Source organism: Homalodisca vitripennis, chromosome X, assembly GCF_021130785.1.
Source record: "Homalodisca vitripennis isolate AUS2020 chromosome X, UT_GWSS_2.1, whole genome shotgun sequence".
Classification (NCBI taxonomy): domain Eukaryota; kingdom Metazoa; phylum Arthropoda; class Insecta; order Hemiptera; family Cicadellidae; genus Homalodisca; species Homalodisca vitripennis.
In genome coordinates this window covers 8,780,587-8,807,664 of record NC_060215.1, presented here as the reverse complement: position 1 = coordinate 8,807,664, position 27,078 = coordinate 8,780,587, and the positions used below count along the sequence as shown (strand labels likewise).

The 27,078-nt window shown below is 34.0% G+C and overlaps 2 protein-coding genes across 7 annotated transcripts in view; both read right to left on the bottom strand.

The window, feature by feature from the left end:
* LOC124368653 (protein O-mannosyl-transferase TMTC4-like) overlaps positions 1 to 24,479 on the bottom strand; it is a 108,495-nt gene extending 84,016 nt beyond the window's left edge. For 2 of the 6 annotated variants that reach the window (XM_046825897.1, XM_046825902.1), the window contains exons 1-5: positions 24,352 to 24,457; positions 14,582 to 14,716; positions 14,401 to 14,466; positions 11,545 to 11,797; positions 9,907 to 10,096 (exon numbers count right to left, since the gene is read on the bottom strand). In XM_046825897.1, the coding sequence (XP_046681853.1) occupies positions 9,907 to 10,096; positions 11,545 to 11,797; positions 14,401 to 14,449 (492 nt within the window). In that variant the 5' untranslated portion in view covers positions 14,450 to 14,466; positions 14,582 to 14,716; positions 24,352 to 24,457. Of the gene's footprint in view, positions 1 to 9,906; positions 10,097 to 11,544; positions 11,798 to 14,400; positions 14,467 to 14,581; positions 14,717 to 24,351 lie in introns of all 6 variants that reach the window. The other 4 variants (XM_046825899.1, XM_046825898.1, XM_046825900.1 and 1 more) reach the window with 4 other exon arrangements.
* On the bottom strand, positions 18,231 to 22,748 carry LOC124368652. The gene is made up of 4 exons (XM_046825896.1): positions 22,209 to 22,748; positions 21,918 to 22,049; positions 20,916 to 21,170; positions 18,231 to 20,434 (listed from the first exon to the last, which is right to left on the bottom strand). The coding sequence occupies exons 1-4, from the start codon at positions 22,311 to 22,313 to the stop codon at positions 18,437 to 18,439; spliced, it is 2,490 nt and encodes an 829-aa protein (XP_046681852.1). The 5' UTR covers positions 22,314 to 22,748; the 3' UTR covers positions 18,231 to 18,436.
* Positions 24,480 to 27,078: the final 2,599 nt, after the last annotated feature.

The window sequence follows — 27,078 nt, the reverse complement described above, 5'->3', positions numbered from 1 at the left end:
AATTTACAACTAGACAGGATATTCATGATTATCCTACTAGAACAAAGTCAAAGTCAAAGTCAAAGTCAAAATTGTTTTATTGTACATTCATCAAGAATACAATATTGTCAATTTAACAAAAAATGCAAATTCACATAAGTATGTATATTCGGTTCTGAACAAATTGTGGGAGTTCTCCGTCGTCACAGAGGAATTCATCCATGCTAATTGGTCTTCTCACCAGCCACATCTTCAGCTCCTGTCGTAGTCATCTTCTGTGATGTCCTTCATGAATGCAGGTAGACGGTTTCGGAGCTTACAACCAGCGTAAAGAGATTTTTTTTGTCTCTAATAGAGTGCTGCGATGAACTGGCAAGTCAAATGCAGAGCCGTGATAAGTTTTGTAGGAGTGAAAAGTCTCTGTTTTTTTTGGTGGTTTAAGTAAGTCCATGCAGAGTGTACCTTCTTTATGAACAGAGATACAACTGTCATGATCTCTAGGTCTTTAAATGCTTTACGGGGTTTCAAGGTTGGCTAATGCTTGGATAATGTTCTTCTGAAGGAAGAGGATCTGGTTGACATTGTGTGCCCTCATTCCTTCCTAGATGAGTTGACCATGAGTGAGACTCTACTCATGGAAAACGACCTGTTTTTGCTTTTGCTTTAGCAAACAATTATTATTATTTAAATAATTCAGTATTACTGACATTTTACTGATGAAAGATCGTTCTCAACAAAGAAATCGGTCAAGAACTTTTTTAAGGAACAAAATTGGGAACAAACAGTTGACTTGCCTTTTTTTTTTCTGTCCACTACGGAAAATATCAGTCGTCTTGATCTCTCCCAAAATTTTCAATTCAATTCAATTCAATAATATCTTTATTCACACACATTCATCGAGAATGGTTTACAGAGTCAACACATGCAGTAAAAATTGATGTCATCAAGAAGTAGGTAAACTAGTTTAAAACTATTATAAATGCAAAGAGAAAATATCTTTAAAATTTGATATCAACTAACATTTTCTGTAAAAATAAAATATATATGAGGAGAAAATATATGAATGCATATACATACACATACATGTCTTAAATAATAGCATTAACAGAATTAAAAAACTCATTCAAACTATAAATTGTAGAGTTTATCAACAGGCTGGTGCAATCTTTTCTTCAGAGTTTTAGAGTCACATGTTTTGAAGTTTTCTGGAAGCATGTTAAAGAGTCTTGCACCGCTATAGGAAGGCTTCTGGTGTAAAGGGTTGTTCTATGCGCTGGAAGGGATATATCATTTGCCCGTCTTGTTGTGTAGCTGTTGACGTCACCAACCCTTGGTAATCTTTCTCTTGAGGCGTGGGTGATTACCTCGATGATGTATATGGACACTACGGTGAGTATCTCAAAAGATTTAAAAGCCTCTCTACAAGATTCTTGTGGCTGTAGTCCTGCTATGATCCGCATAACCCGCTTCTGTAATACCAGGACACGATGAAGGTTGCCGGCAGATGAACTTCCCCACAGAGTTATTCCATATCGAACATGTGATTCGAACAGAGCGTGATATGCGGCTTTCAAAGCGATAGAGGTACCAATGGATTTAATCCTCTTCATTGCAAAGATTGCAGAGCTAAGCCTTGAACACAGTTGGTCGGTGTGATTGCTCCAGGAAAGGCCTTGATCCAGAGTTAGGCCTAAGTGTTTTGTGTTTGTCAACTCTCTGAAGATCTGGGGCTCAGTCAAGCATTCTTTTTAATCGTCCAGAAGTGAGATATTTTGGTCTTTGCAGCGTTAAAAACTAGGTCGTTATTTGAGCAATATTGTTGTGCCATACTGATTGATATGAAGGTACGAATGTCCAGGTCTTCAATGGCATTGCCACTCGTTACAAGAACGGTGTCATCAGCAAACATGACTGGGTAGCTTATATTACCCAAATACTTAGGTAGGTCTGCAGTAAAAAGAACAAACAGAACCGGGCCCAACACTGAACCCTGGGGAACACCTCTTGTAACAGCCAAGGGCCCAGATCTTGCAGTCCTCTCTGTTCCATCCAGGTTTTTGTTTTATTTCAACGACCTGTTCTCTTCCCGTTTTAAGTAACTCTCAAACCACTTGACTGTAGTCCCTCCAAAACCAAGAGATTTAATTTTGTTGATAATTAAACTATGGCCCAAACAGTCAAACGCCTTACTTAAATCAAGGAAAACACTTGTAACTGTGTTTTTCCTTCCTCCAAGTTGTCAATGATGTGTTCTATTAAAATCGGTATAAAGCACTTGTGGTTGATCTTCCAGGGATAAACCCATGTTGTCTATCAGGCAGGAGATTGTTGAGTTTAAGGTGGTTTTGAATTCTGGTTAAAATTATTTTTTTCTATGATTTTTGAAATAGTTGGGATTAGGGATATCGGCCTGAAATTTTGTAGCTCCTTTTTGCTTCCCTGCTTATGAAGGGGATAAACTTTAGATATTTTGAGTTTGCTAGGAAAAATGCCTTGAGACAAAGACTTGTTGATTATATCTGTAATGGGTAAAAATACTTCACCAATGCAAAACTTTAGCAGCTTAGAGCTCACGTCATCGATACCTGAAGAAGATGTTGACTTCAGTGACATTATAGTGTTAAAAACTTCACTGAAGGAAGTGAGTCTCCATTCCATAAGTGAAGTTCCAAGAAAAGAAGTATCACTCATAACAATGGCTCTTGATTGATTGTTTTTGCAGTAGAGTTTGCTCGGCTATATTGGAAAAAAAGATATTAAAGTGTTCACACAATTTGTCTGGGTCTTCTTCTACCTTTCCTCCAACATCAATCTGCCATCTTGCCCCTGCACTGTCTTTTCTTAAAATTCTCTCACTATTGATGACATTCCAGATGGCTTTAGATTTATTACTTGACTCAGCAATAAGGCTTTCATTTTCTTCTTCCCGTCTTAGAGTTTTTAGTTTTATATCATACATTTTTTTCTTGTTAAACGCATCCACTTTGTCTTGCTCACTTCCAGTTTTTTTATATTTGTCAAGCGCCAGGATGAACTCTTTTCTAAGGCTGTTAGCTTCTGGGTTGTGCAGGGCTAGAATTTTTCCTCTATTTTTTTTCCGTATGCAAATTTTTACGTGGACAAGTGATGTCAAGGGCTATTGTCAGGGTATCAATAAAGTTCATGTAAGCCTCGTCTGCTGTAGCTGCCTGATAGACTCTGTCCCATGATTGAAGTGACAGGATGTCCTTGAAGTGCTGGAGGTTGTCAGGATTAAATTGTCTGTGAGTAGTTCTAAAAGCTTCATTTTGTTCTTTATTGGGGCGTCAACGTAGCAAAGCTGTCCCATATGATCTGAAAGGCCCGTATTTTTCCACTATGACTTTTACTCTGTCAGTGTTAAGATTGGTGCAGACAATGTCAATGGAAGTAGCAGAGGTATTAGTGACTCTTGTAGGAGGCAACGGTATTCTGGTTACATCGAAGGTGGCGAGTGCTTCGCATAATGCTACATTTTCTCTGATGGAAGCAAGCAATTTACATTGATATCACCAACAATACAAATTCCACTGTTGTCACAAGGAAGCAAAGCTGAGGGTATCAGTTAACAGGGCCAAGGCATTGTCAAGAGGAGCACTGGGTGGTCGATATATCCCAAGAATGTATAAACATGATTTCCTGTTCGAATGTTATCCTGATTGAAGACATTTCACATACGAGTTCTTCTGAATGGTCAGCAATATTAACACTCTCCACCTCATTAGCCATGTCAGTGTGCTTGTAGATGGCAACACCACCTTTCCTGTGACTCTCTCTGCAAAATGCAGTTACCCAGACAGTAGTCCACCAAGCATACATTTTTCAAAGTTATAATTCACTTAGTCCATGTTCTGTGAGGACAACTAAATCGGGCTTGTGGATGTGTTAAAAAGTGATTTAATCTATCGATTTTATTGCACAGCCAATCTATGTTCTGATGGAAGATTTGAATCTTGTCTTTAAATTTGAATTCAGGAAGATTCTGCATCGAGTTTTGCTTCTTTGAGTTGGGTCTAAAAAAGTTCTGGGTTTTCTGAAGAGTTTGAAATTTGGAGTGGTGATTTAATTGTTAGTACGGGTTGACGGCATAATTTTGGATCCACCGTGACATTCAGTTTTTTTTGACAGGGTTTGGCTGGCTCCCTCAGTGGCGGTTTGATTCAGTTTTTTGGACAGGGTTTTGGCTGGCTCCCTCAGTGCAGTTTGATTCAGTTTTTTTGGACAGGGTTTGGCTGGCTCCCTCAGTGGCAGTTTGATTCAGTTTTTTGGACAGGGTTTGGCTGGCTCCCTCAGTGGCAGTTTGATTCAGTTTTTTTGGACAGGGTTTGGCTGGCTCCCTCAGTGTCGGTTTGATTCAGTTTTTTAGACAGGGTTTGGCTGGCTCCCTCAGTGGCGGTTTGGTTAAGATTATCATATGTAGTCTGGTTGGATAAAACATGAAGCTTTGTCGATATAATCATTAAAAAACTCCTCGTAAGTTTCTCCCTCTCTAAGCACCTGTGCAGTAAATGGAGGTGACTTCATTTCCTTGCCATGCGCTTCCGACAGATGAGTTTTGTGTTTGTTCTCTGTAGGTTTTTGTCTAACTCTATTAAATCATAAAAGTGTGTTCACAGGATGCTTTATTTTCTCACTACCTGAGTGGGAATTTTGGGATTTTTTTATTTCAAAGTTTTTTCCACGTGACTTTTTTCTTATTTTGAATCGGAAAGGTTCCCATCTTCATAAGTGTGTATAATGGGAGCTACTAAGTGAGTTGTTGGTTTATCACCATCATCATCAGTTGACTCCATTGCATCATGAGATATCTTGTTGATGTCAAGCGTCTGACACTTATCAAGCATTTGTTACAGCTCTAACCAGTTAAATTAATTCGAACAAAATGCAGTCATCTTTTTATGAAAATTAAATTATTTAATACGTTACCATTACAAGCTAGGTCTGCATCTTTAGTCAAACTTAAAACAGTTTTAAAGTGCTGGTTAAAGTTAATATATTTGATTTTATGGAGGATTCTTAAATTGTGATACCACAACATTAATTTTTTTAAATATTGTCTCTCAATGTATTTATTTATTCAGTTCTGCTATTGATGAGTTTTGAAGGTTTATTCATGTTAAATATGTCAATAGTTATTTAGTTATTTTTGTTAATTTATTTGTATTAATTAATAATTGTAATAATTATTTGTGTGATATATATATATCACACACATGTTGGTTATTTGTTTATTGTATTTACTAATTATAGATCTATATATTTACTGGTAGGCTGGATTGAGTAGGAAGAATCTAAATTGTTTAGTTTTAGTTTAAGTTTAGAATATTTTAGTAACTTGACAAAGTCTATTGCACTGTTGAATATGTTTAAAGACCAATAAAGATCTTGAATCTTGAATCAGAAAACCCGATCAGAAAATATGCCCCACTCTGAAAACCAACCCTACAATATCCTGTGAGACAAACAAACAAACAAATTTGACCATTGCAAAGAAACAAATCACAGACGAAAAACAAATTGGTGAGGTACTTATGGAATACTCTAAACACAACACACTTGTCGGCGGCTATCTGCCCTACACCTCACCTTCTAGTTATATAGATAAAGTCTACGAAAAGACCCATACAAAAGAACCCACAACTCGGACAACTGAAAAACAAGTAATGAATCATATAGGGGAAAAAACTCAATCATCAGCCTACCCTCCATCTGATGATGAAGACTTTCAAATCATCCAAACATAAGCAGAAATACACCCTGTTAAAGATGTGAACACCTACCAATACACAACAATATAAAACCGCAGCATAAGCCATAACACTCCAAAAATATCTAACAAAACATTGTCACCAGCACAGCACCACAGCAGCTATTTTTTAGGAAGTCACCGGAGGAAAACAACCAAGAAGACATACAAAACAAAAATATTTACAAATACAGCAATAAGAACACAGGACTTCCGGAACAAACAACAAAAAGCAAACATATTTCAGGCATTAGGAACAAACCAAAGCAAACAATAAAAAAAGTAATAACAATCCTCCATCAAAACTGCCAGGAAGTAAAAAACAAGATAAACCGTATTATCCACTTCCTTGAGTCCACTAAGCCAGATATAGTAATACTTACTGAACATGGTCTGAAGGATGAATTACTAAGAAATACAAGAATTCCTGGATATATCCTGAAAAATTACTTCAGCCGTGAGCTCCGACGGAAAGGTGGGGTGGCCATTTACGTAGCAGATGACTGTGATGGAACCACTGAAGCCATAAATATTGCACACCACTGTAAGGAGTTCACCTGTGAAATGGCTATGGTAAAAGTGTCACACGGAAAAAAACATCTCTATGTTATAGGCATATACAGGGCACCTGGTGAAAAACTTGACGAAGCCCTAGATATCATTTCCGATGTTCTAGAAGATACTAAGGCAGAGAACTACTCTCTAATAATAATGGGAGATATTAATGTGGACACCCTAAAGCCTCATGACAGGGATACCCGCAGTTTAAATGAAAGATTGAATAGGCACAACCTAACAAGAATGAAACTCCCTCCCACAAGAATCACTCCATTAACCGTCTCCTCAATTGACTGTGTCTGCACAAACCTCAACCTGGAAAATCTCACAACATCAATAATAGAAGCAGGCATATCTGACCACACAGCCCAGTTAACCACAGCACAATTTAAGAAAACTATCACCTCTTACACCAGCTTTACACGGAGACAGCTCAATAAAGATAACATCGACACGTTAAGAGCTGTACTGGAAAATGAAGACTGGAATGGTGTATACATGGCTGACAATGTTGATAATGCTTACAACAGCTTCCTTACAACAATAACAATGGAAATGGACTATGCCTGTCCGGTAAAAAGGACAAGGCATAAAAAAAGCAAAAAGCTCAAAACTTTCATAGATAAGGAATCACTCAGCCTCAAAGCAACTTATCTTAAATGCCTTGACAAGCATCGACTCACAGGCTCTACCGAAGATAAGGCAGCAGCATCAAAAGCAAAAAAAGACTATGACCTCCATCTCAAAATGCTCAGGCAACAGGCATCTGCTGAATATATTAATAACGCAGAGAACAAGTCTAAAGCTGCTTGGCAAGTCATAAACTCTCAGAGAAATAAAGGCGTACAGAAGCCAACAAAATTGAAGATGGAGATTGACGGCAAGGAAACAAACAATCCAAATGAAATTGCAGAACATTTAAATAAATTTTTCACTAACGTAGCAGACACCACACTAGCAATAAATAATCAGCACAACAAGAGTACAAACACCATCCATCACAAACAAATAAATCACTATCTCACACACCTAAAACCTACAGACATAAAAGAAATACATGAAATACTCAAAAACTTCAAGCCCAAAACCTCAGCAGGAGTCGATGGCATGTCATCAAAACTAGTGAAGCAATGTTCCAACTCACTTTCACCTCCACTAGTCTATATTACAAATATGTCACTAAGAACAGGCCAATTCCCGCTCTCTTTAAAGCTTGCAAAGATCTACCCTAAGCTTAAAAGTGGAAACCCAATGGATCCAAGTAACTACAGGCCAATCTCGCTCATTCCTACTTTTTCTAAAGTAATTGAGCAGGTTGTGCTGAGAAGACTATTGAATCATTGTGAGCAAGAGAAGTTACTTTCTGCAAGTCAACATGGCTTTCTAAAAGGACGATCAACCACCACTGCAATTATCGAGCTAGTGGAGTTTATTATAGACCACCTGGAGTCGGGACAGCTAGTCACTAGCATCATGCTTGACTTTAGTAAAGCATTTGACTGCCTTGGGCATAATCTAATTTTAAAAAAACTTGACAACCTTGGAATAAAAGGGTCCGCTATAAACTGGTTTAGGAGCTACCTGGAAGAACGAAGGCAGTTGGTGGAAGTTAAACATGCAGAAGGTGATAAAATTTACAGTGTGAGATCAAAGCATCTTCCAGTAAAGAGAGGGGTCCCACAAGGCTCCGTCCTTGGCCCCATGATATTCATACTGTTCACAAATGACATGCCTCAATACCTCAATGGACTGTGTAATACACTAATGTATGCTGACGACACCACCCTGCTCTCCTCAGAAGACTCAACCGACCAGCTAGCTGTAAAGTCATTCATATCCCTGCACACAGCATACCAATACTGTCATGCTAACGACCTGGTAGTAAACATGTCCAAAACAAACCAGCTAGCTTTTGGTAGGAAGCGAGACCAGGTGCCAGCCCTGCCAGACGTTGACATGAAGCAAAAGACCAAATTTCTTGGAGTAACTATAGACGAAAATGTATCCTGGACACAACATGTAGACACACTATGCAGCAAACTCAACACCAGCCTTTATGTCCTAAAACAGACTAAAGCCATTAGCAACTCAGCTACAGCTAGAACAACGTACTTTGCTGTTTTCGAATCCTACCTTCGGTATGGCATATCTGTCTGGGGCGGAACTGCTCAACAGAACTTGTCAAGAATTCTAAGACTCCAGAAAAAAGCCATAAGGGTTATAAATGGACTTAGCCCAAGAGACTCCTGTAGAGAAGCATTCAAGGAGCTTAAAATTAAGACAGTGATTGCTCTTTATATCCAGGAGGTCATACTATATGTTGATGGCAAGAACCTGCCACGTGTAGCTGACCATCATGACTACTACACTCGTCATGCTGCAAACTACACTTTGGCGGCACATCACCTCACACTGTATGAGAAGAAACCCTCCTACATGGGCAAGAAGCTCTACAACCTACTACCAGCACACATGAAGACTCTCTCAGGAAAGAAGTTAAAAACGTCATTGAACAACTGGCTAACAACTAGACCTTTCTACACCCTGAATGAATACATAGACAATCAAGATATTTAACAAAATTCAGATTTCATTCAAATTTTGATTACAACTTTCTAAATTTGGATTTTTTAAACTCTAAATATTAACTATATATTTAAGTAACTTTTAATATTCTTGCAGTTTTTATCTTTTAGAAATATAGACCTTTTTATTCATTAACCTCATGACAACGTCAGGCAAAAACATTGTATGCTACTTGCTTTGTATGTAACTATTGACAACTTGTTTCAATTTATGTGTTGAACCGATTTGATAATCTTTTCTAAAACATTTTACAACACATGACTATTTTTAGATATTTAGATATTAAGAATTGACGCCATTGCTGTACTTTAAGTATATGTAAATAAAGAATCTTTGACTTTGACTTTGAATCATACATCTGTACTAAGGCAGAAAGAACAGAACGTTCAGTACAATGAAATGAGAAAACTCATCAGTGTCAGTACATTGCAATATGTTTGATCTGATGAACGAAATTGTGAGAGCTTTCCAAAAGTCTTGTGTAAATGTTCCTAAGATTAGAATGTTTTAAAGTCCCCTTTATGTATGAGATAAGATAATACAACTAAACAAAAACCCATCTTATAAATAAAGTTTTAAAATGTATCAATAATTTTATGCTTTAAAAACTAAACCTATCATCCTACCTGAAGCTAAACTACTATCCCAAATCCACATCTGCCAATGTCCTTCTGTGAAGTGTATACTGTTTACTGTTAGATAAACGATGTGAAGCATAATATTATACCTAATGTTTGCCTAGTTATGTAAACCATATGTTCTAACATCCGTCAATAAAAAATAGCTATTACTATTCATCAGCCCTGAATAAATAGCACTTCTGGGCTATATCTCACACTCTTACCCCAAGAGCTTAAGTAAAAAAAGTTGGTTTGTACCTATGGCATCAAGAACCAGTAAGACCACATATCACTCCATAATAACTCTCAAGCTAATTTTCTTAACTTATATATCATCTATACAAGTTTTTGAAATTAATTTCTTTTGGGTGATCACTCTCAGAAAATTGAAACACTTACAGCTTCAGTGTGAACTGGATGTACAGTAAAGAGAACGGCAGTAATGAAAGAGACACTATGGCTTGACTCTCCCCCACTCAAAGCCCTGGTCACAAACAATGAGAGGCAACACACCAAAATATACAATACGAGGTTAACCAGATGGAACTGTGATGCCTTTAGTTCTCCTCCTGCTGCCATTAGATTTAATCTGGAAAACATAAAACCAATATAGTAATTATATGAGGAAATTATTCATTAGGAAGTGTGTAAATACCATTTAATTACTGATGCAATAGTTAAGAAAACTTTACTTACTAAACAATCAACAAATTTTTTGTTCAATAGGTTATATGTAACAAAAAAGAAAATGTGATTAAATTAAGCCTGTATACATAAATAGTGAGTCACAAACATGTAAATCATATAAGAAATGAGTTAGACACAAAAATAGCCAAATAACTTTGTATATAGAAATACTCTGTCTCGCTTCATTTACCTATCTGTGTTTTTTAGTTAAAAAAATCATAACTTCTTTTAATAACAACTTTTCACAAGAAACTAAAAACATAGCTATGACAAAAATGTCATATAATCAACAAAAACTTACATGGTGAAAAAAATGTCATATAACATAACAATTTGTAAAAAATACATTAAAAATATTTTATTGGATTAAAAAATCTTTAAACTGTGGACAATGCAATTAGATTACAATTAAATTACTATTAAGTAAGAATATAGGATATACTGTATGCCAAGATACGAGACAAAACAAACTTGTGCTCTTACTACAGAAGTTGATTTTGAAGTTGTTAGAGTGGAGTTACAAAATTATTAATTATAAGTTACTCCAATTAATATACAGTAACAAAATTGTCCAGTTCTGTATAAAATTAAAACATTTTTTTTATTTTGTGGCAATATCACACATTATCAGTGTATTTTTACAATAAATACAATTCCCTGACTGTAGAAAACTTTAAAAAGAATATTGTATAATTTGAAATGTGTCGCTAACGAATGAGCTGAAAATAGAAAAAGGAAAATCAGTGAAGAAAACTCTTTTGTCAGAATAAAACCCCTTTAACCCTTTTAACTCTTGCAATTTTCTCAAGAGACAGAAGAAAAAAATTCATGCAAATGTTTGACAAAATGTAAGTTTTGTAAAACAATTTATAAATCATCTATTATAGAGTTATTATTCTAATTATTTTTATTTCTAGTTGTATACATAATAAAAATTTCTGATAACAAAATTAAACATATAATCAAAGAAAATATAGTCTGTGCATCAAAACCATATATTTTGATGCTATACATCTTTGTACACACATCTGTGGAATTTTAAGGTATTTGGTAAAATATGTGGCCAGTAAAACAATGAAATTTGTCTTATTGTCATGTCTTAAATCTTAGTGACAAAAATCTGAATTGCAGCTCTCACAATTCCATTTATATCAACTCAGAATAGTTATAGAATTTTATTCCACGAGTTATTGAATTAAGTGGGTTTTACATATTATTAAACTGATTTTAATGTCCTAATATTATGACACCATAAATGTACAATGAAGAAATTCTCAACTGAATTGAATACTTTTTAATCAGAATGTTTTATTACTGTACTATAGCAAATTTTGTAACATTAACACTTACCTATATGAAAGAATGGTAAGAGGTCGATAAGACTTGTGGCTAGCATTATGGGTGATCCGTGTACCCCAGAAGTCATTATCTAATATGGTAGATATTGAAGTGGACAACTTGATATCATCATTGTTAACCACTGCCTCCATGTCGTCAAACACAAAACCGCCTCCAACACATTTATAGAAGCATGTCACAGCTAGGAGAGTGATAATACTCAAAGATAAACCAGTTGACATGTCTGTGAACAATAAACAATAAACTAAAGGAGCTCAACAGAAAGTAATTTTATTTTCTAAAGCATTAATCCACTAATAAGTTACAATTCCTCAAATTTCTCCTAAAACAAGGAGTCAATAGTCAACAATGTTAATTCAACTTTGAATCGAAATGCGAGGATTGCAAAAGGGTTATAAACACCAAATAATACATTTTTTCATTACTCATATTTTTTTTTAATTTACACAGACTATTTTATCAAAGACTCTCATAGGTAGTAAATCAGTTGACAAAATTTTCACCATTTCTGATCACTTTAATGATTTGAGCATTAAACATTTTTATAGTTATCAGCTGAGATATCACAAAAAATGTATTTTTAATCATTACTAGGGTAAATTTTGCTTTTAAAATTTTATTCTGTGTCGTGAAAGCATGGCTGACATTATCGTATTTTGACATTAATTTTAACTTTGCACTATATTTGTTATGTCTCAAATAGCTTAACAATGAGCTGTTTCTTTATGAACAAACTGACATAAAATAATAGCCAAACAATGCGCTTTAAAACTTATCTCTTACCTCATTACATATAGAATAGTTTACATTGTTACTCGGAAAAAGGAAAAACAATAATTGGAGAATATTATGAGTTGTTATTCTACCAGTTGAGTGAATAAATTGAGAAAAGCCAACCTCTTTTAAACAAGAAAAAATCCCCTTCCTTCAAGATAATGCATGCGTGCACAGTTGCACAAATTCCATGGCTAAAATTGTGGAATTGAGAAATATTACGGCATCTACTGTACTCACCGGATTTGGCTCCAAGTTATTTTTTTAATTCCAAACTTGAAAAAATGGATCGGTGAATGATTTACACCAAACCAAAACAAACGCCAGAACAGGATGCCAAAATTGAGAACCTTCCAAAATCTTACTTTTTAATGGCTTAAAAAATTTGAAAAATGTTCAGAAAAGCATACAGAACTTAAAAGAAATTCAGTTGGTAAACAGAAAAACTTGGAACCCAAAATTATGTGTTTTTCTATCTTCTTCTAAGGATGTATTAAATGACTCTCATAGGTAATAAATCAGTAGACAAAATTCTCACCATTTCTGATCACTTTAATGATTTTTTCATCAAAGTAGCTAAACTGCTTGAAAATAATCGGCCCAAAATCTGCTCAACCAATGATACAGTTTTAAATCTGAAATTTTGAAATTTGAAAGTATTTTAAAAAATCTTGTATTTAGCTCTGGAGAACATAATACAATAGTATAATAACCGTCAGTATATAATAATCCTAAGTATTAAGAATAATAAAAATATGGTACATGACAGTTAAATTACAGTTTCCTAATTTTCTGGTGAAATGGGTTTAAAATCATAATATGTGTCTATTTCATGTTCAAGCAAATACTTTTTATGGATTTTTTTATTAAAGAATTTGATGTACGAATTTCCTGAACGGTAACTTATTGAAAAATACTGGCTATTACAGTTCGAGGACTTTAGGTGTGTGCGTGACCTTGAGTGTGTGGTGATAGGCGGTAGGGTTGGCGGGGTAGCATTATGTGCTGCGTCCCGAAAACATTTCCTGTGACTCATGGGTAAAACCCTCCTTTCAGGAATCGTATTGAGCCAAATAACTCATCACACTCACTACAATCAGTCTGTTTTGTGACAGTGCTGATTTTTTGAGGAATTAAATAATAAAAGAATACCAAATAACAGCAACAATAGGACTTATCCTTGTTTTTCAGTTGTTATAGTGTTGTTTAACGTGTTTTTAGAAATAATATATTTGTCGATACTAATCTGCAAATCGAAATCTTGAGTTTAAAGTCGTTGCGCCTTCATCTCAGCGGCTAGCACGTAAACGCAACCCGCCACACAGATAGCGTTTATTTGTTGATAGGGTAGTATAGGACCCTACGAGCACAGCTAAATTCCTCCAACTGTACATGAAAAGGATTTCTTAAAATGGTTAGTTCTGTGAGTTGGAAGTGGGAGAGCTTTAATATTTCATATATAATAATTATGTTGGGAAATAAAAGGTTTAGTTTGCACTCTCATGTAAGTTTGTCTGAGGGTTTCCATTATTTATAATATAGATAGCCCTCACTGTCATACCTGGAGACTCTCAAAATGGTTTTTACATGACTGGTTAAATTCTTAATTGTTTAGTATTTAAATTGTTTTTTTCTGAGTATCAAAGTCTTGTTCTATAAGCGTTGACACACCCCGGCACACCATACCATGTTCATTATAGAATCAAAATAACCCAAATAAACAGTCTTTGCTGTTCTTATATAAGTCAGATCACAAATGTTTCGTTTTGCATAAAATGCTGAGTTTAATTAGTTAATTAATTTATCAATTAACATGAAGTAGCTATGGTGGAAAAGATTGATTGCATGTTAATGTTGAGTTAAGCTCCAATTCACCTTCCTCTTATTGCAACATCTGGGATCTGACACTGTTATATGAATCCTACTTTGTGACTTATTATCCTGCAAAGAATCAAGCATTCTTGAAATTCAAAACTAGAAACAAGTTAAAAATTTTAATTCAATACATTAGCATCTCAAAAAGAGTTTAATTTTTGATTTACTTAATTAATAATTAACCATATAAATACATACCTGGAATCATTCCTGGTACTTTATTCACTCTCTTTTCTTTGTCTGTCATGTTTTATTCATATCTACCTACAAAACAATAATTTTCTAATCACACAGTTATAAGAAATCTATTATTAGGATTAGCTCCAATTCACCTTCCTCTTAGTGCAGCGCCTGCAATCTCATGCTGTCACAGACTTACCTCCTAGAGTCTGGAGTCATGTCCATCTGGAGAGATTGAAAAAGATTCGGCAATGAAGAAGCTCAAAATGAACTCGTTTCCACATCAGATACACTAGACTACAAAGTATAGTGTAATCTAAGGTACTCTCATTGTCTAAAACAAATCGTAACAAATGTTTAGAAATATTTTTTAACTTATGCTTTTCAAAACGTTGTTCATCAAAGATCTGTTTAGTTTGTTACCATCAATTTTAAATTTAAATGTTGTTTCATGTAGTTGCTTTTGCACTGCCTGTAATTAACTTGTCAAATTTATATTTTTTATAACATCTAAAACAATTTGATCTCTTAGATCCGTATTGCTTACATACAAATACAATTGCAATAGGAATTGCAACTAAATCAATTTAAGTCACAAGTAAACATTATAGAATTAACTAACATTCACATTGTAACATCAAACAGGCAGTATAAGCAAGAGCAATAAAATATGAATCCCAATGGCAGCTCAGCGGACATTGTCCTACTAGGGACGTCACAAGTAGGGGTTTGAGGAGGGGACCAATACCAAAGGCGCGGCGAAGCCCTTCTACTCTACAGTCTTGATAATGCACCAACTCCAGAAATATTTAGCGTAGTCGTTCAGTTTTCAGGATAGTTTTCAGTGCTCTGATGCAGCATACAATGTTAAAAGTTTAAAATAACAACTACAATATTTAAAACCGTTGTTTTATCCTTTTGGGTATTTATTATTAGGTTGAATTTATTATAAGTGTGATTTATTTATAGACCAGTAACAGTACAGCACTAGCTTTATTATAACCTAAATAGGAAACATGCTCAGTTTAGAACTTTCATCCGGCTCGACTGCGACCAACTGAAAGCTGCAATAAGTATGACAATTAGCAGCATGACAAACCCTTAGTAAGTTTTTACAAAGACTGTACATGATGAAGACTTTACACGTTGAAATTTTACATTATGAACACAACACTATAACTAAATATTCATACTACTTATTATAATACTATGAGTTAAAACCTGGACGTTTTGAAACTTTATGATCTGAAATTACAAATAAATAGAAACTTAATGTTATGAAACATTCCCCATAAATTTAATTTTCTTAATAACTAAAAAGTTAAGGCTACGAAACTATGCATAGATCAATCACCAGTCATAGGAAAATGAAAAAGGATCCAACATTCATTTCAAAGTGCAAAAAACCTACAAACGCGGTATAAACATAACAAAAACAAATTGTAAGTTAAATGAGGTAAATTTTAAGCTTTTGGCCTCTAAAAACTCTAACTAAACAAAACATATAGGTCAACCTTATATAAATGTTTCATAATATTTCAGGAATTCCCCGAACAAAAACAGATGTACTCGCTGTTTCTTCATAAAGACTCATACAGAACAACCAACCGGATCTAGGCAAAACTGTTCACACAAGTTCATCTTTTTTTTTTAACTGCGTACAAACTTTTAAGTTTGGTAACTTCAGGCTATAATTAACGTATTACTTCAGAATATGTTTTTAACATTTTGCAAATCTAATCACAAACTTAAGTAAGAAAGCACAATTCTTTTTAATAATGCTGTAATTACTGAGTGCTAAGGCTTCAAATGTAGAATTCAGGAGCTCTTAGTAATATTGTTCTGTCTCATTCCACGTGGCAAGAGCAGAAATTTCCAACCTAACAACACTATATTTCCAAATGCAATTTAATTTATCAAAACAAAGTAAACCCCTATAAATATGTACACCAACACTTCAAAATTTAACTAAATACAGTTTTAAACTTTGCTCAATCTTTACAAAATAACATTCACATGTATGTCAATCAAATTTTAGAATGTTCAATCTAATCTGATCTAATCTAATAATACAATAATGAATGTATATTTTTTATAAATAACGTCAAAAATCATATTCTACAATAAATAAAAAATGTCATATATTTTCTTTTACAAAAATAAATTTGTTCTATTCTGTATATTCTAAATTTATCTTAAAATTAAAATACTGTCCTTTGATGCTAAAAATACATGTTTATATTGTTATACATTTTTACATTTATTTTTTCAATTTTAAAAACAAAACAACATAGGGAACTGATAACTCTATGTATATTATTCATAATTTTACCTTTTATTTAACCCTTTGTGCTCAGGAGGACATGTCCTCTCAGCTCGGATGGTCAGCAGTGCTGGCCCAGAGGTGCAGTGCACAATGTGTCCGTTCGCACAGGAAAATCTTGGGAAAATTTTTTAAAGAGAGAAACTCAGTGAATACGAAAATTAACAGAAATAAGACAAAATTATGCCATATCATAACTGTGTACTTTACATAAACCACAGTCCTTTCAATTCTGCTGACTGTACATGAGATCACAGAGCAGGCCTCACTTTTCATTGGAACTGTACATTTTCAAAAAACAGCTATAGTGGGAAGGGTTGATTTAATATGAATATTGAGTTTAGCTACAGTTAACCTTCCTCTTAATACAGCATCTGGAATCCAGTGCTGTTACAGACTTTACTCCTGAAATCTGGAGCCATATTCATCTGAAGAGATAGGAAAAAGTCAACGATGAAGAAGTCCAAAACAAACAATGCCAATTATTTTTAATTTATACAGAACCGTTTATATATTTATGTCATTCAGTGGTAAATAGCTTTAATTATATTTTATCATTCTTTAGCATTTTCATCTTCTAATGAATTTGTATGCACTTATTATTTACTGTATTTTCAACATATATTTTAAAAAACTCTAATAACTTAAGCACTATTAACCCTAGAATTGGCAATCTACATTATAATTTCGATCTGAATCAGTTCTCAAGTGGCAATCGACATTATAATGTCAATCTGACACACACCCGCTTTGATAAGTTCATACAGTATATAAGTCACATCACTATTTATATACCTACCATTTCAATATAAGTGATGAGATATTACTTTTCAGTAATGAGTTATCGTGGTAACATGTTAGTATACAAAAATGTAAGTAACTCACTACAATGTAACATACAAAACAGGAGCCCTCAAATCTGATCGGCTTCTGTAAAAGTCTTTGATTCTGAGGACACAAATATAAGTAAGGGGGGATATAAGCAAAAGTCCTTTCAGGACTAAGTGCTGAGACAATTTGTCTCTTTCCCTCAGAATTAAAAAAATGTAACACAGACTGATAAAATTATAAATGGTTTAGTTAAAATTGTCACTATACAACACAGTTATTGGGTACTACGAAGTCCTTATCTACTATTTATTTGTTATTAGGTTATACTGTATATATGTACATATTATAAATGGACGTATGTATGCATAATGGAACCAACCCACAATGATGTCTAACTGAGAAAAAGAGGTTAAAAGTTTAGCGTGGGTCCCCATTCCCAGTAACAAAGAAATATATTCCAGATGTGTTTAATAAACATATTAAAGGCTTTATTAAGTTGTTAAATAAAATACCACAGCAAGAAATATAATATTGGTTGATATATTAAGGAAATTGTTGGTTGGTTCCCTTATGCTTAAATTCAAATAATATGATTTGAGCTTTATAACACAAGGGAACCAATTGATACAAATGTCTGTTATTATCCTGCAATCTTGTTTAATCTAAATAATTAAAGGTTTAAAAATACACCTCATTTTAAAAATAACTTTATTAAAAAATCTATTACTAATAAAATTACATAATATCTATTTGTATTATTTTTTAGTGTGTGGAAAACGTTATAACAATCAGTTACATCGTTGATGAAAGTTGGATCTTTTCATCTCTCATACGTCATCACTAGTATTTATTTTTATAGTAGAACAAATTAAAAAAACTAGAACATAATGCTATATTCACTTAATTGATATTTTCCTCAGCCTCTAGTTCAAAATCCAGATTCGCATTGAAACCATCAATATCATCTTGTACGTTGGTGTCAGAGGAAAATTGTTTGTAAAATTCCTTCGCATCTGATGGGATTAAACTCATGATTGACTTGAGATCTTTTAACTTAGGCAATGAAATCCCTTTTCCATTGGGCCATAGGAGTGGTAAATTTTCTGCTAATCGCAAGTAGCACGTATTAGCTCCTACCTTCTTCTTTTTCTTTATATCAATTTCTTGTTGCAGTCCACCTAGACTTGTCCTTACAAATATTGAGAAAGGTTTATCTTTAAAGATTTCAATTTCTCTGAACTTAAGCCATCCAACTTTTATTCCATCTACATCTTCTTTCCTGTTTGTTATTTTCTTTTCTAAATCTGATGTGCTAAAGAAGTCCTCTTTTTCCATTCTTGTTACAATAAACTTGTTCTTTCTCCTACAATTCTCCATCACACTTATGTAATCTGAATCTGTGTACATTCTCTGTTGTGTCTTCAAGTGGCACTCGACATCCCCAAACTCTGCGTCATTGGGAAGGTAAGAATGCCCTGGAATCATGTACCTTAAGACAATGTTTTCCAAGGTCGGGTGTAAGCTAAGGACATGTTTGAGGAGGAGAACTATTTTTATGCTCCTGTTCTGCCCCCCACATGAATCGGACCACAAGGTCAATTCCTTAATCCCAGGACAATTTTCCAAAATATGCCTCTTCAAACAAGAGCCAACCTCTTGAGTACCTCGGCCAGCAGTATTCTCCAGCCAAACATTAAAATGACCTTTACCAGTTTTCCCCGAATGAATACCCAGATTATAAAGCATGATTTGTCGTTTATAGTAAATGACATTTGTCGGCAGACGAGGTAATGGTAGGGTTTTTTGAAGATCAAAAGACAGCGTTTGTTTTGATTCAACAGTTTTTGCCGTTAGTAAGTCGTCCTTGAACTGAGCTCTTACTTCTTCGACTAATTTCAGATGAGCCTCATGTTTTATTTTAATTTCATCTCTCTCTATATCACTGGTAGTTGAATTTTCCAGGGCATGTAGTGTGTCACAGGTACTGCAGGTGTCTTTCTGAAGTGGTTTCCGTTTTAGGTTAAAATCTGCATAAAATATTTGATTATATTTTGATTGGGACACAGGATGCTCTACTTCAGCCTTGTACAAACTGTACATACGTGGCAATGTCATATCAGGGGGTAACCAGCATGATTCTGTTGTCGTTCTACAGTAGTGGGACTTGTATGCTGGAATTCTTTTAATGTGGTTTCGGACTTCTTCAATCCGTTTGTCTTCAATCTTGTTACTGCCACCACATTTCCCCCTTTCATCTTTCACATTATCGTTTTTAAGCTTTTTAAGAGCTGTATTAATTCTTTTTGTGGACACTCTTAAGGTTTGTACGTACATATTCCTGCAAATAACAGTATTGTTAATTGTATATTTCCTTGTAAACTGTCTCTTAGATAGTTGTACTGTTGGTCTTTTTGTTTTTTCTTCCTGTACTGATGCACAAATAAACATGTTTTGGGCATTATAGTCCCCCAAATCATAAAATTTCTTAAAAGTGCTTTTTCTTACTTCAAGTGACACTTTCTCATTACACTTGCAAGCACAATGAAAATCCCTGAAGTTTTTAGGGTACACAACTTTTCCTGTTTGAGAAATGTATTTTTTATTACTATTTTTCCTTTTTTTTCTGATATCTCTAGATTGATGTGCATACTTTCTCTTCCTACCTTTCTTTGGTCTTCCTGAACTGTCAATTTCTTCAAAATCAGAACCACTAGAAGAGCTATCATCTGTTATGCTAGGCGTTTCGTCTACTACTTCTGCTCTGTTGTTATCAATCTGGGGTTCAGCAATTACTTCGACTACTTGATCCTCAATGTTCGGTTCTTCAGTATTTAGTTCACCAACATTAATTAAATTATTTTGATTTCCAGTAATTAGTGGGTCATCATCTTGCATACTCTGAAAAAAAAAAACAGATTATTAGCTTCAGGGTCATAATAGGCAGTTTGCTAGTCTAATGGTTAGTGTCTTGGACTTAAGTTTAAGAGATCATGGATTTAATTACTTGGATGCTCAATCACATGCTGGGAGAATGAATGAGTTTTCTTTAAACACATTTCAGTAAAACTTGAGTAAAAATATTACTTGGGTATAAAGTATACTTTAATAAATATTCATTTTCAACCATTTATTTTAGACATAACATCTTTAAAATAAAAATCTTTAGTTGAGTTAGTAGTACAGCCGACTGATTTTCTGGTTATGATCTATTCATAAAATACAACATTGACAGTACCATAGCCTAAGAGCCGGAGCAAAGATATGTTACAAACGATCAATAATTTTAAGACATTAAGAGATCTCTACCAGATAACTGGAAGATTTTTTACGGACCTGAAAAGAATTTATGTATGTTAAAATTTGTATTCCTTTTTCTTACCTCATGCTCTTCCATTTCCAGATGAGGAACAATATGAAAAGAGTTAAGATCATCTGGTGCATGGTTAGTTCCATTTTCTACCATCATTCTTCCAATATTATCTGTAATTTCAATAGCACCAGATAATTGAACACTATCACCATCATCTAATATTGAATCTGTTAGACTAGGTTCTTGTGATTTGCTGGTATCAAATGAAATATTTGGAAAGTCGTACACAATTTCCATTTTTGAAATATCCAGGTAGCTTGTATCCTAGAACAGAACATAAAGTTGTAAATTGAAGTAGTTCAGATTAAAAGAAGTATTTTGTCATTTTTGGCATAATTTCTAAATAAGATAGTCATGAACATGAATAGTAGCTTACCAATCCTAATTATAATAATATAACCTAACAGCTTTGCACGCTGACAATCGAAAAAATTAGCAAATAGGCGATATTTTGAAACCTTTTATTTAGTATTTAATTTAGGCCTAGTATTGAACTAAAAAATCCAATACCAAACAAAAAGTTTGGTAACTATGCAGCAGTTGGTACTTGTGGAAAAATATATATTTTTAAACATTTTTCCATGTAAAATTACTTGCTGAACACGATTATAATGGTCTTTTTTGTCGGAAACGCTGTTAAATTCACTTAAATGCTACTTAAAGTACAGATTTCAATGATTGTAATCTGCTGCCTTGGAACATTTAACGACTTTTCCGACAAAAAAGACCGTCATATTCATGTTCAGCAAGTAATTTTACATGGAAATTAGTAAAAAATATTGATTTTTCCACAAGTACCAACTGCTGCATATATACCAAAAGTTCATAAATAAAGGCTAGGCCAGTTTTTGGTACGTAATACTGCAAGTAATGTGTAGAAAAAATCTTTCTGCCATTAACACCACTACCCTAAACTTTTGCCAGTTTGTTAGCTATTGTTATAGGCTAGGTTATGTTCGAAATAAATTTGTATCTGTCCTTCAGATAAGTTTATACCAAATCTAAACTTACCAAATCAGGCATGTTATTTTCCAACATTTCATTGAGATCTACACCGTTTTCTCCTTCATTCTGTGTAGGTTTATGTGATATAGGACTATCATTGCAGACATAGCTATGCTCTTGTTGTATATTTGTCGACTCCTGAAACAAAGGCAATTAATTATTTATTTTACTGGAAAATATTAATTTCATCTTATTTTAATGTATATTTATTATTATTACAATATTTCATTATAAATATAAGTAATTATTAGTCAAGGCTCAAAAACCTATTATTTAACCTAAAAATTATGTGCTTACCTGATCAGTTTCCAATAACGTAGGCTCATGATCTGGTTCAGAAGAATCAGGGGTTTGAACTTTTGCCATTTCCATAATTAACAAAGTTCTTCTCTTTATATCCATTTTGTAACACTTAGACACAATACAGACATAAAACAATCATTTATGTTACTCTATTATTATTGTATTGCAAGCAGGTTTATCTAACTTCAAACTTGGTTCCTGTATGCAAAACAGCTGATCAAGATGAAGACTACACAACAAAGAGAATCAAGTTGGTTGGTTCTGTTATGCATATTACAAAACCAGTCTCTGAATTTTGAAACAAAGAACCAAGCCACTTGGTTCCCTTATTCATAATATTGAATCCGACATACAGCATTTGATGTTTTTTCATGATTTTTTTTTGCATTTGTAGTTTCAAAGCCAGTTAAAGTAAAAAAATCAGGGTATAAATTCTTTCAAGCTCTTCAAGATGGCGGTGATATCTCAATTTCCCAAAAATTGTTGGTTGGTTCCATTATGCATATATAGGTCCAAATATAAAAAGTTAAAGATAACCTTTACAAGCAATCACGTGATCTGAGTTTGAATTTGGGTACTATATTTCGCCAGAAGTGCGGAGTGAGGCCAAAGGTGCTACCGAAGCCCGCAATGATGGTCAGAGGCATTTCTGATTGGTATTTTCCCCACCCAGATCAAGTCCAAGATTGTCCAACTTCTCCGACATCAAATCACGTTGTACGATCTAGGACGTGATTTGAGGTTGGGAAAATACTCATAAGAAATGCCCTAGGCCATCAGTGCAGGCTTCAGTTCAGTACCACCCCGCAATTTTGGTGAAATTAGAAAGATTTGGGTACTACTTGAGATAGTACCTAAATTTAAGCTCACATCATGTGAAGGCTTGTAGAGGTTATGTTTAACTTTGGTACTACTAGTAAAATATTTACAATAACCTAACCTAAACCTACTTATATTGCATAACATTCCATAGTGTAATATTTCCATTCCTAGCCTCATTGCTTGCACGAAATGGCCTCAGCTGTTACTGGTTACCAAGTAACCTAAAACTAGAAAATAGTTATGAGAGCACCAAATCACACAGTCCAGCTGTTACTGAAATAACAGTATCCGGTAATAGGTTACCAATGAATTACTGTTTCTGACTAATACTGTCATCTGTTAAGGCAGCATGTACAATTGGTTCTTTAGATGTTTTTTGTGTCAGAAATGTTTATCCTTCAAACTAGTAAAAAGTAAAGTAAAGATGTATTATTTTACCAAGTGAAAGAAGCCCTCTCTAACACTTAACCTGGGGACCAACGGCTTAATGGTGACTTCTGAACCACCACAAACGGCTGGGTAGGCGGGCTGCTTGCAAGGACAGGATCGCTAACCAGTCACCCCTCCAAGCAGCAGCCACACTCAACCTTTATCCGGTTATCTGGTTACACTGCACTATTGGAATAAGTAAATGTTTTACTGTTTCGCTTCTATATTTATATACACATAGACTAGATTGTTTTTTATTCACCACAAAATTATTACTTTTTATACTAAATGCCTATAATGTAATTGGGTTTAGGTAGTTATATGAAGGATTCTTTACTCATGATATTATCAATCATTTCAGTGTTGGACGCTTACCGTACTGTAGCCATATTCTGAAGATAAAATGAAGAATAGATTGGCTAGGCTATCTCAGATTTTAATATTTATTATATTATCACACTTTTCCAGGTGCTGTCCTACCACTTACAAAAACTAAAAAATAAAAACTTGTATGTAGTTATATTTTTTAATGGTTCATGTTTAATGTTTTCATACCATAATTATCTACATAGGCCTATTCTACTAAAAAAAATGTATTACCATATAGGTTTATAGCAAAAATGTATATTTTACAAAATGTTTAACATACAGGTACAAAACACTAAAATTGGCTAGGCACCTGAGGAAAAAATGACTGGAAGTCTGAGGGTTAAAGGATATATTATATTAGGATTAAATTCATTGCTTTTGAATAAAATATGAAGTATAAAAACAATGATAACCTAATCTTCATAATCATGTGAATAATCTTAGATTTAAGATTGGATTCATAGGTTAACCAAATGATTAATTTACATTTATAATTAGATATATTCATAAGACTTACAAAAAATTCATATTGATGACGACCAAACTAGGCCTAGTTCATATTTACACTTGTGTAAAGAAAAACAATATCATTCGTAATGATAAACAAATAATCTGAACTACAACCGTCCGAACCTAATTGTATTGGCTTGGAAGCAATACCATGCAGCTTCGTAGTTCTCTTTTGGTTACACTTCTGTCGTACAATAAAATTAATAATTAATAGTGATAATTTTATTATGGTCTAAATATTGTTTGTAGTACGGTGTTTGAATATCTACACTGATTGTATTGTATTTTATTAGTTTTAAGAAATATTTGTTAGAATTCGAGTGGTAGATGGATTGGATGTAATGGAATATCATCTCGTCGGTGCCCTTCATACATTTTCTAATCCGACATTCGATTCGAACCACGGATCGGATATACAAGCCGACACCAGGGAGACATTGATACCTAAATTAGTAATGATAAACTTGTAACTATATTTATTTTTATTTTTCTGAAAAATCTTTGTATATTTGAAAATCTGGTTGAGTATTAATTAACCAATTACATATGCTGCGTAATTCAATTAAACTTTTCATTGCCTATAAATGATGTTGAGCGAAGAATCAACTTAAACATAACGGAGTAAAATACTGCTTAATGTCAAAAAGCCAAGACACTGACTCTGGCTCTCCCTAGATAGTAAACACTACTGCTAGGCTAGAGAGACCATAAATACGAAATAAAATTCATAAAGGAAGAGGTAGTGAAATTGAAACCGTATCGTTGAATCTGGCGAGGATAATAAAAATGCATGAAATTCTTAGTGGGCTTTTGGGAACATGACGTTAACAAATCTAGTCTAAATCAATATCCTACTCTGTGATCAAACACGGTACTCATCCAAGTTTGAACGTTAACCACAAACTAACTAGGATTTATTTTTAGAATCTTCGTTTCTGCGTTTATGCATATAAACCCAATTTACAAACAGTAACTTCCAATTATTATGTCAGGAATAACGGATAAAGGAACAGGTTTTGTACGTTTTCCAACTAATCTGAAACTTTGTGATCCAAGACCAAATTTGTATACCATATAGATGCAATTGTCCTGTTTTTGAAGATGAAATTTTTGAATTGTATAAAAAAATGTTATTATATAATCATTACAATTTTTATTCTTGACTTTTATTCGGCTCAAAAATGTTGCATTGGTCTTGTTTTGGAGTTCTTGAGGTTTTATCTTGGGCATGTAATTACATTATATGTCAATACGTAAAAATAAACAAGCTAAATTTAATGTAACTTGTGTGTTTGTAGCTCTACTGTTTAGTTTGTTGTTAAAATTCAAACTTGGGAATCTGTACTTTTGATCCGATAGTCAGGTTTAAATTCTTCGGGTATAAGTTTACTGTATGTTGTACACAGTGCGAAATGTTCCTGCAATGGTAAAAGTAACTTGCTTTAAATTAGTTTTATATTGACAAATAATACTTTAATTATAAACCGGGTGAGGCAGGTCATCTGTGCAGTATGTATAGCAGGAGAACGGTTTAGTGTGTTGACATAAAACAAATAGCTTTCCTTATAAATCGCCTATGGAGAGTCATCTAAAAACGTGTTTATCAAAATCTAATTACAGAGCGATCCAAAATTACAAATACTGACCATGACGGACCATTCAATTCCAGTCAGCATTTTTTAGTGTCAAAACAAAGATGAGCAAGGATGCTTTTATACTTATAAGTATTGCTCTGCTGCACCACCGATCCGTTACGGCCTAAATCCGGAGGACAAGTACTTGAGTACAAGTATTTCATTAGAAACAAAGGCGGAATGCGGATTGAAGTTTGTAGAGCAGCATTCATAGGGATTCTTGGAATTACCAAGCTACTGGTAGAAGGGGCATTTACTCGCTTTAAGAAGAAAGAGTGTGATATACCTCAAGAAACTAGCGGAGGATACTGTGAAAGGGGAAAATACAGGTCCAAAATCGAATGAGTAGTTGAACTTATAAAGAATTTCAAGGGGTTGGAATTCCATTACTCTAAGAAAATACACGCCAGATTTAACCTTGATTTCAATTTGACGACAGTTAAAATGTTGTGTATGTATTAAAACTCAGTAAAAAATTAGTTTTAGGTTTAAACAAGGACTTTTTAGAAGTAGATTTGTGACAAAATTAAATTCGACCTTTTATGCTCCTTCTACAAATGTTAGTTCGAAGTGTCTCGAATTAAATGAAGGAAGAATTAAAGAGAAAAGAATGACAGCTAAACCAACATAAAGCACAACTCAGAAATTGCTTTTTTTCGTTATAGAGAGTGAACGAGCTAGGCTTGTATATAATTTTTTTGACATGCTGAAAAATCTCCCTTTACCTAAACTACCTGATTAAAGTTATTATTACTCCAGGCAACATCTACTGCTACAACTTAAGAGTAATTTATAAAGTGCCATGTGGTAAAAAAGCCTTAGACAAAGAAAATGTTCCTATTTACACATAGACAGAAAATGGCATGAGTAATTTTCAAAGAACTTCAGACTAAGTTTAACAATGAGAATTTTAATGGTGTACATGTTGTTCATTCTGTCGGCGACGGATGCGGCGGCTAAAACAAAAACACCATTATTTAGACTATGTGCTTGAATAGGTCGAGTCGCAGTCAACACGGGACACAAGAATGGAAATCGTGTTTCCTATCACTGGCTTTGCGTTTATACCTAGTGACAGGGTATTCTATTGCATTGAATGA

Excerpts from the sequence above, each read along its gene's own strand:
- LOC124368652 (XM_046825896.1), bottom strand. The coding sequence starts at position 22,313 with ATGGATATAAAGAGAAGAACTTTGTTAATTATGGAAATGGCAAAAGTT. Across the intron at positions 21,171-21,917 it reads AAAATAACATGCCTGATTTG|GATACAAGCTACCTGGATAT; the intron begins GTAAGTTTAGAT and ends GTTCTGTTCTAG. Across the intron at positions 20,435-20,915 it reads TGGAAATGGAAGAGCATGAG|AGTATGCAAGATGATGACCC; the intron begins GTAAGAAAAAGG and ends TTTTTTTTTCAG.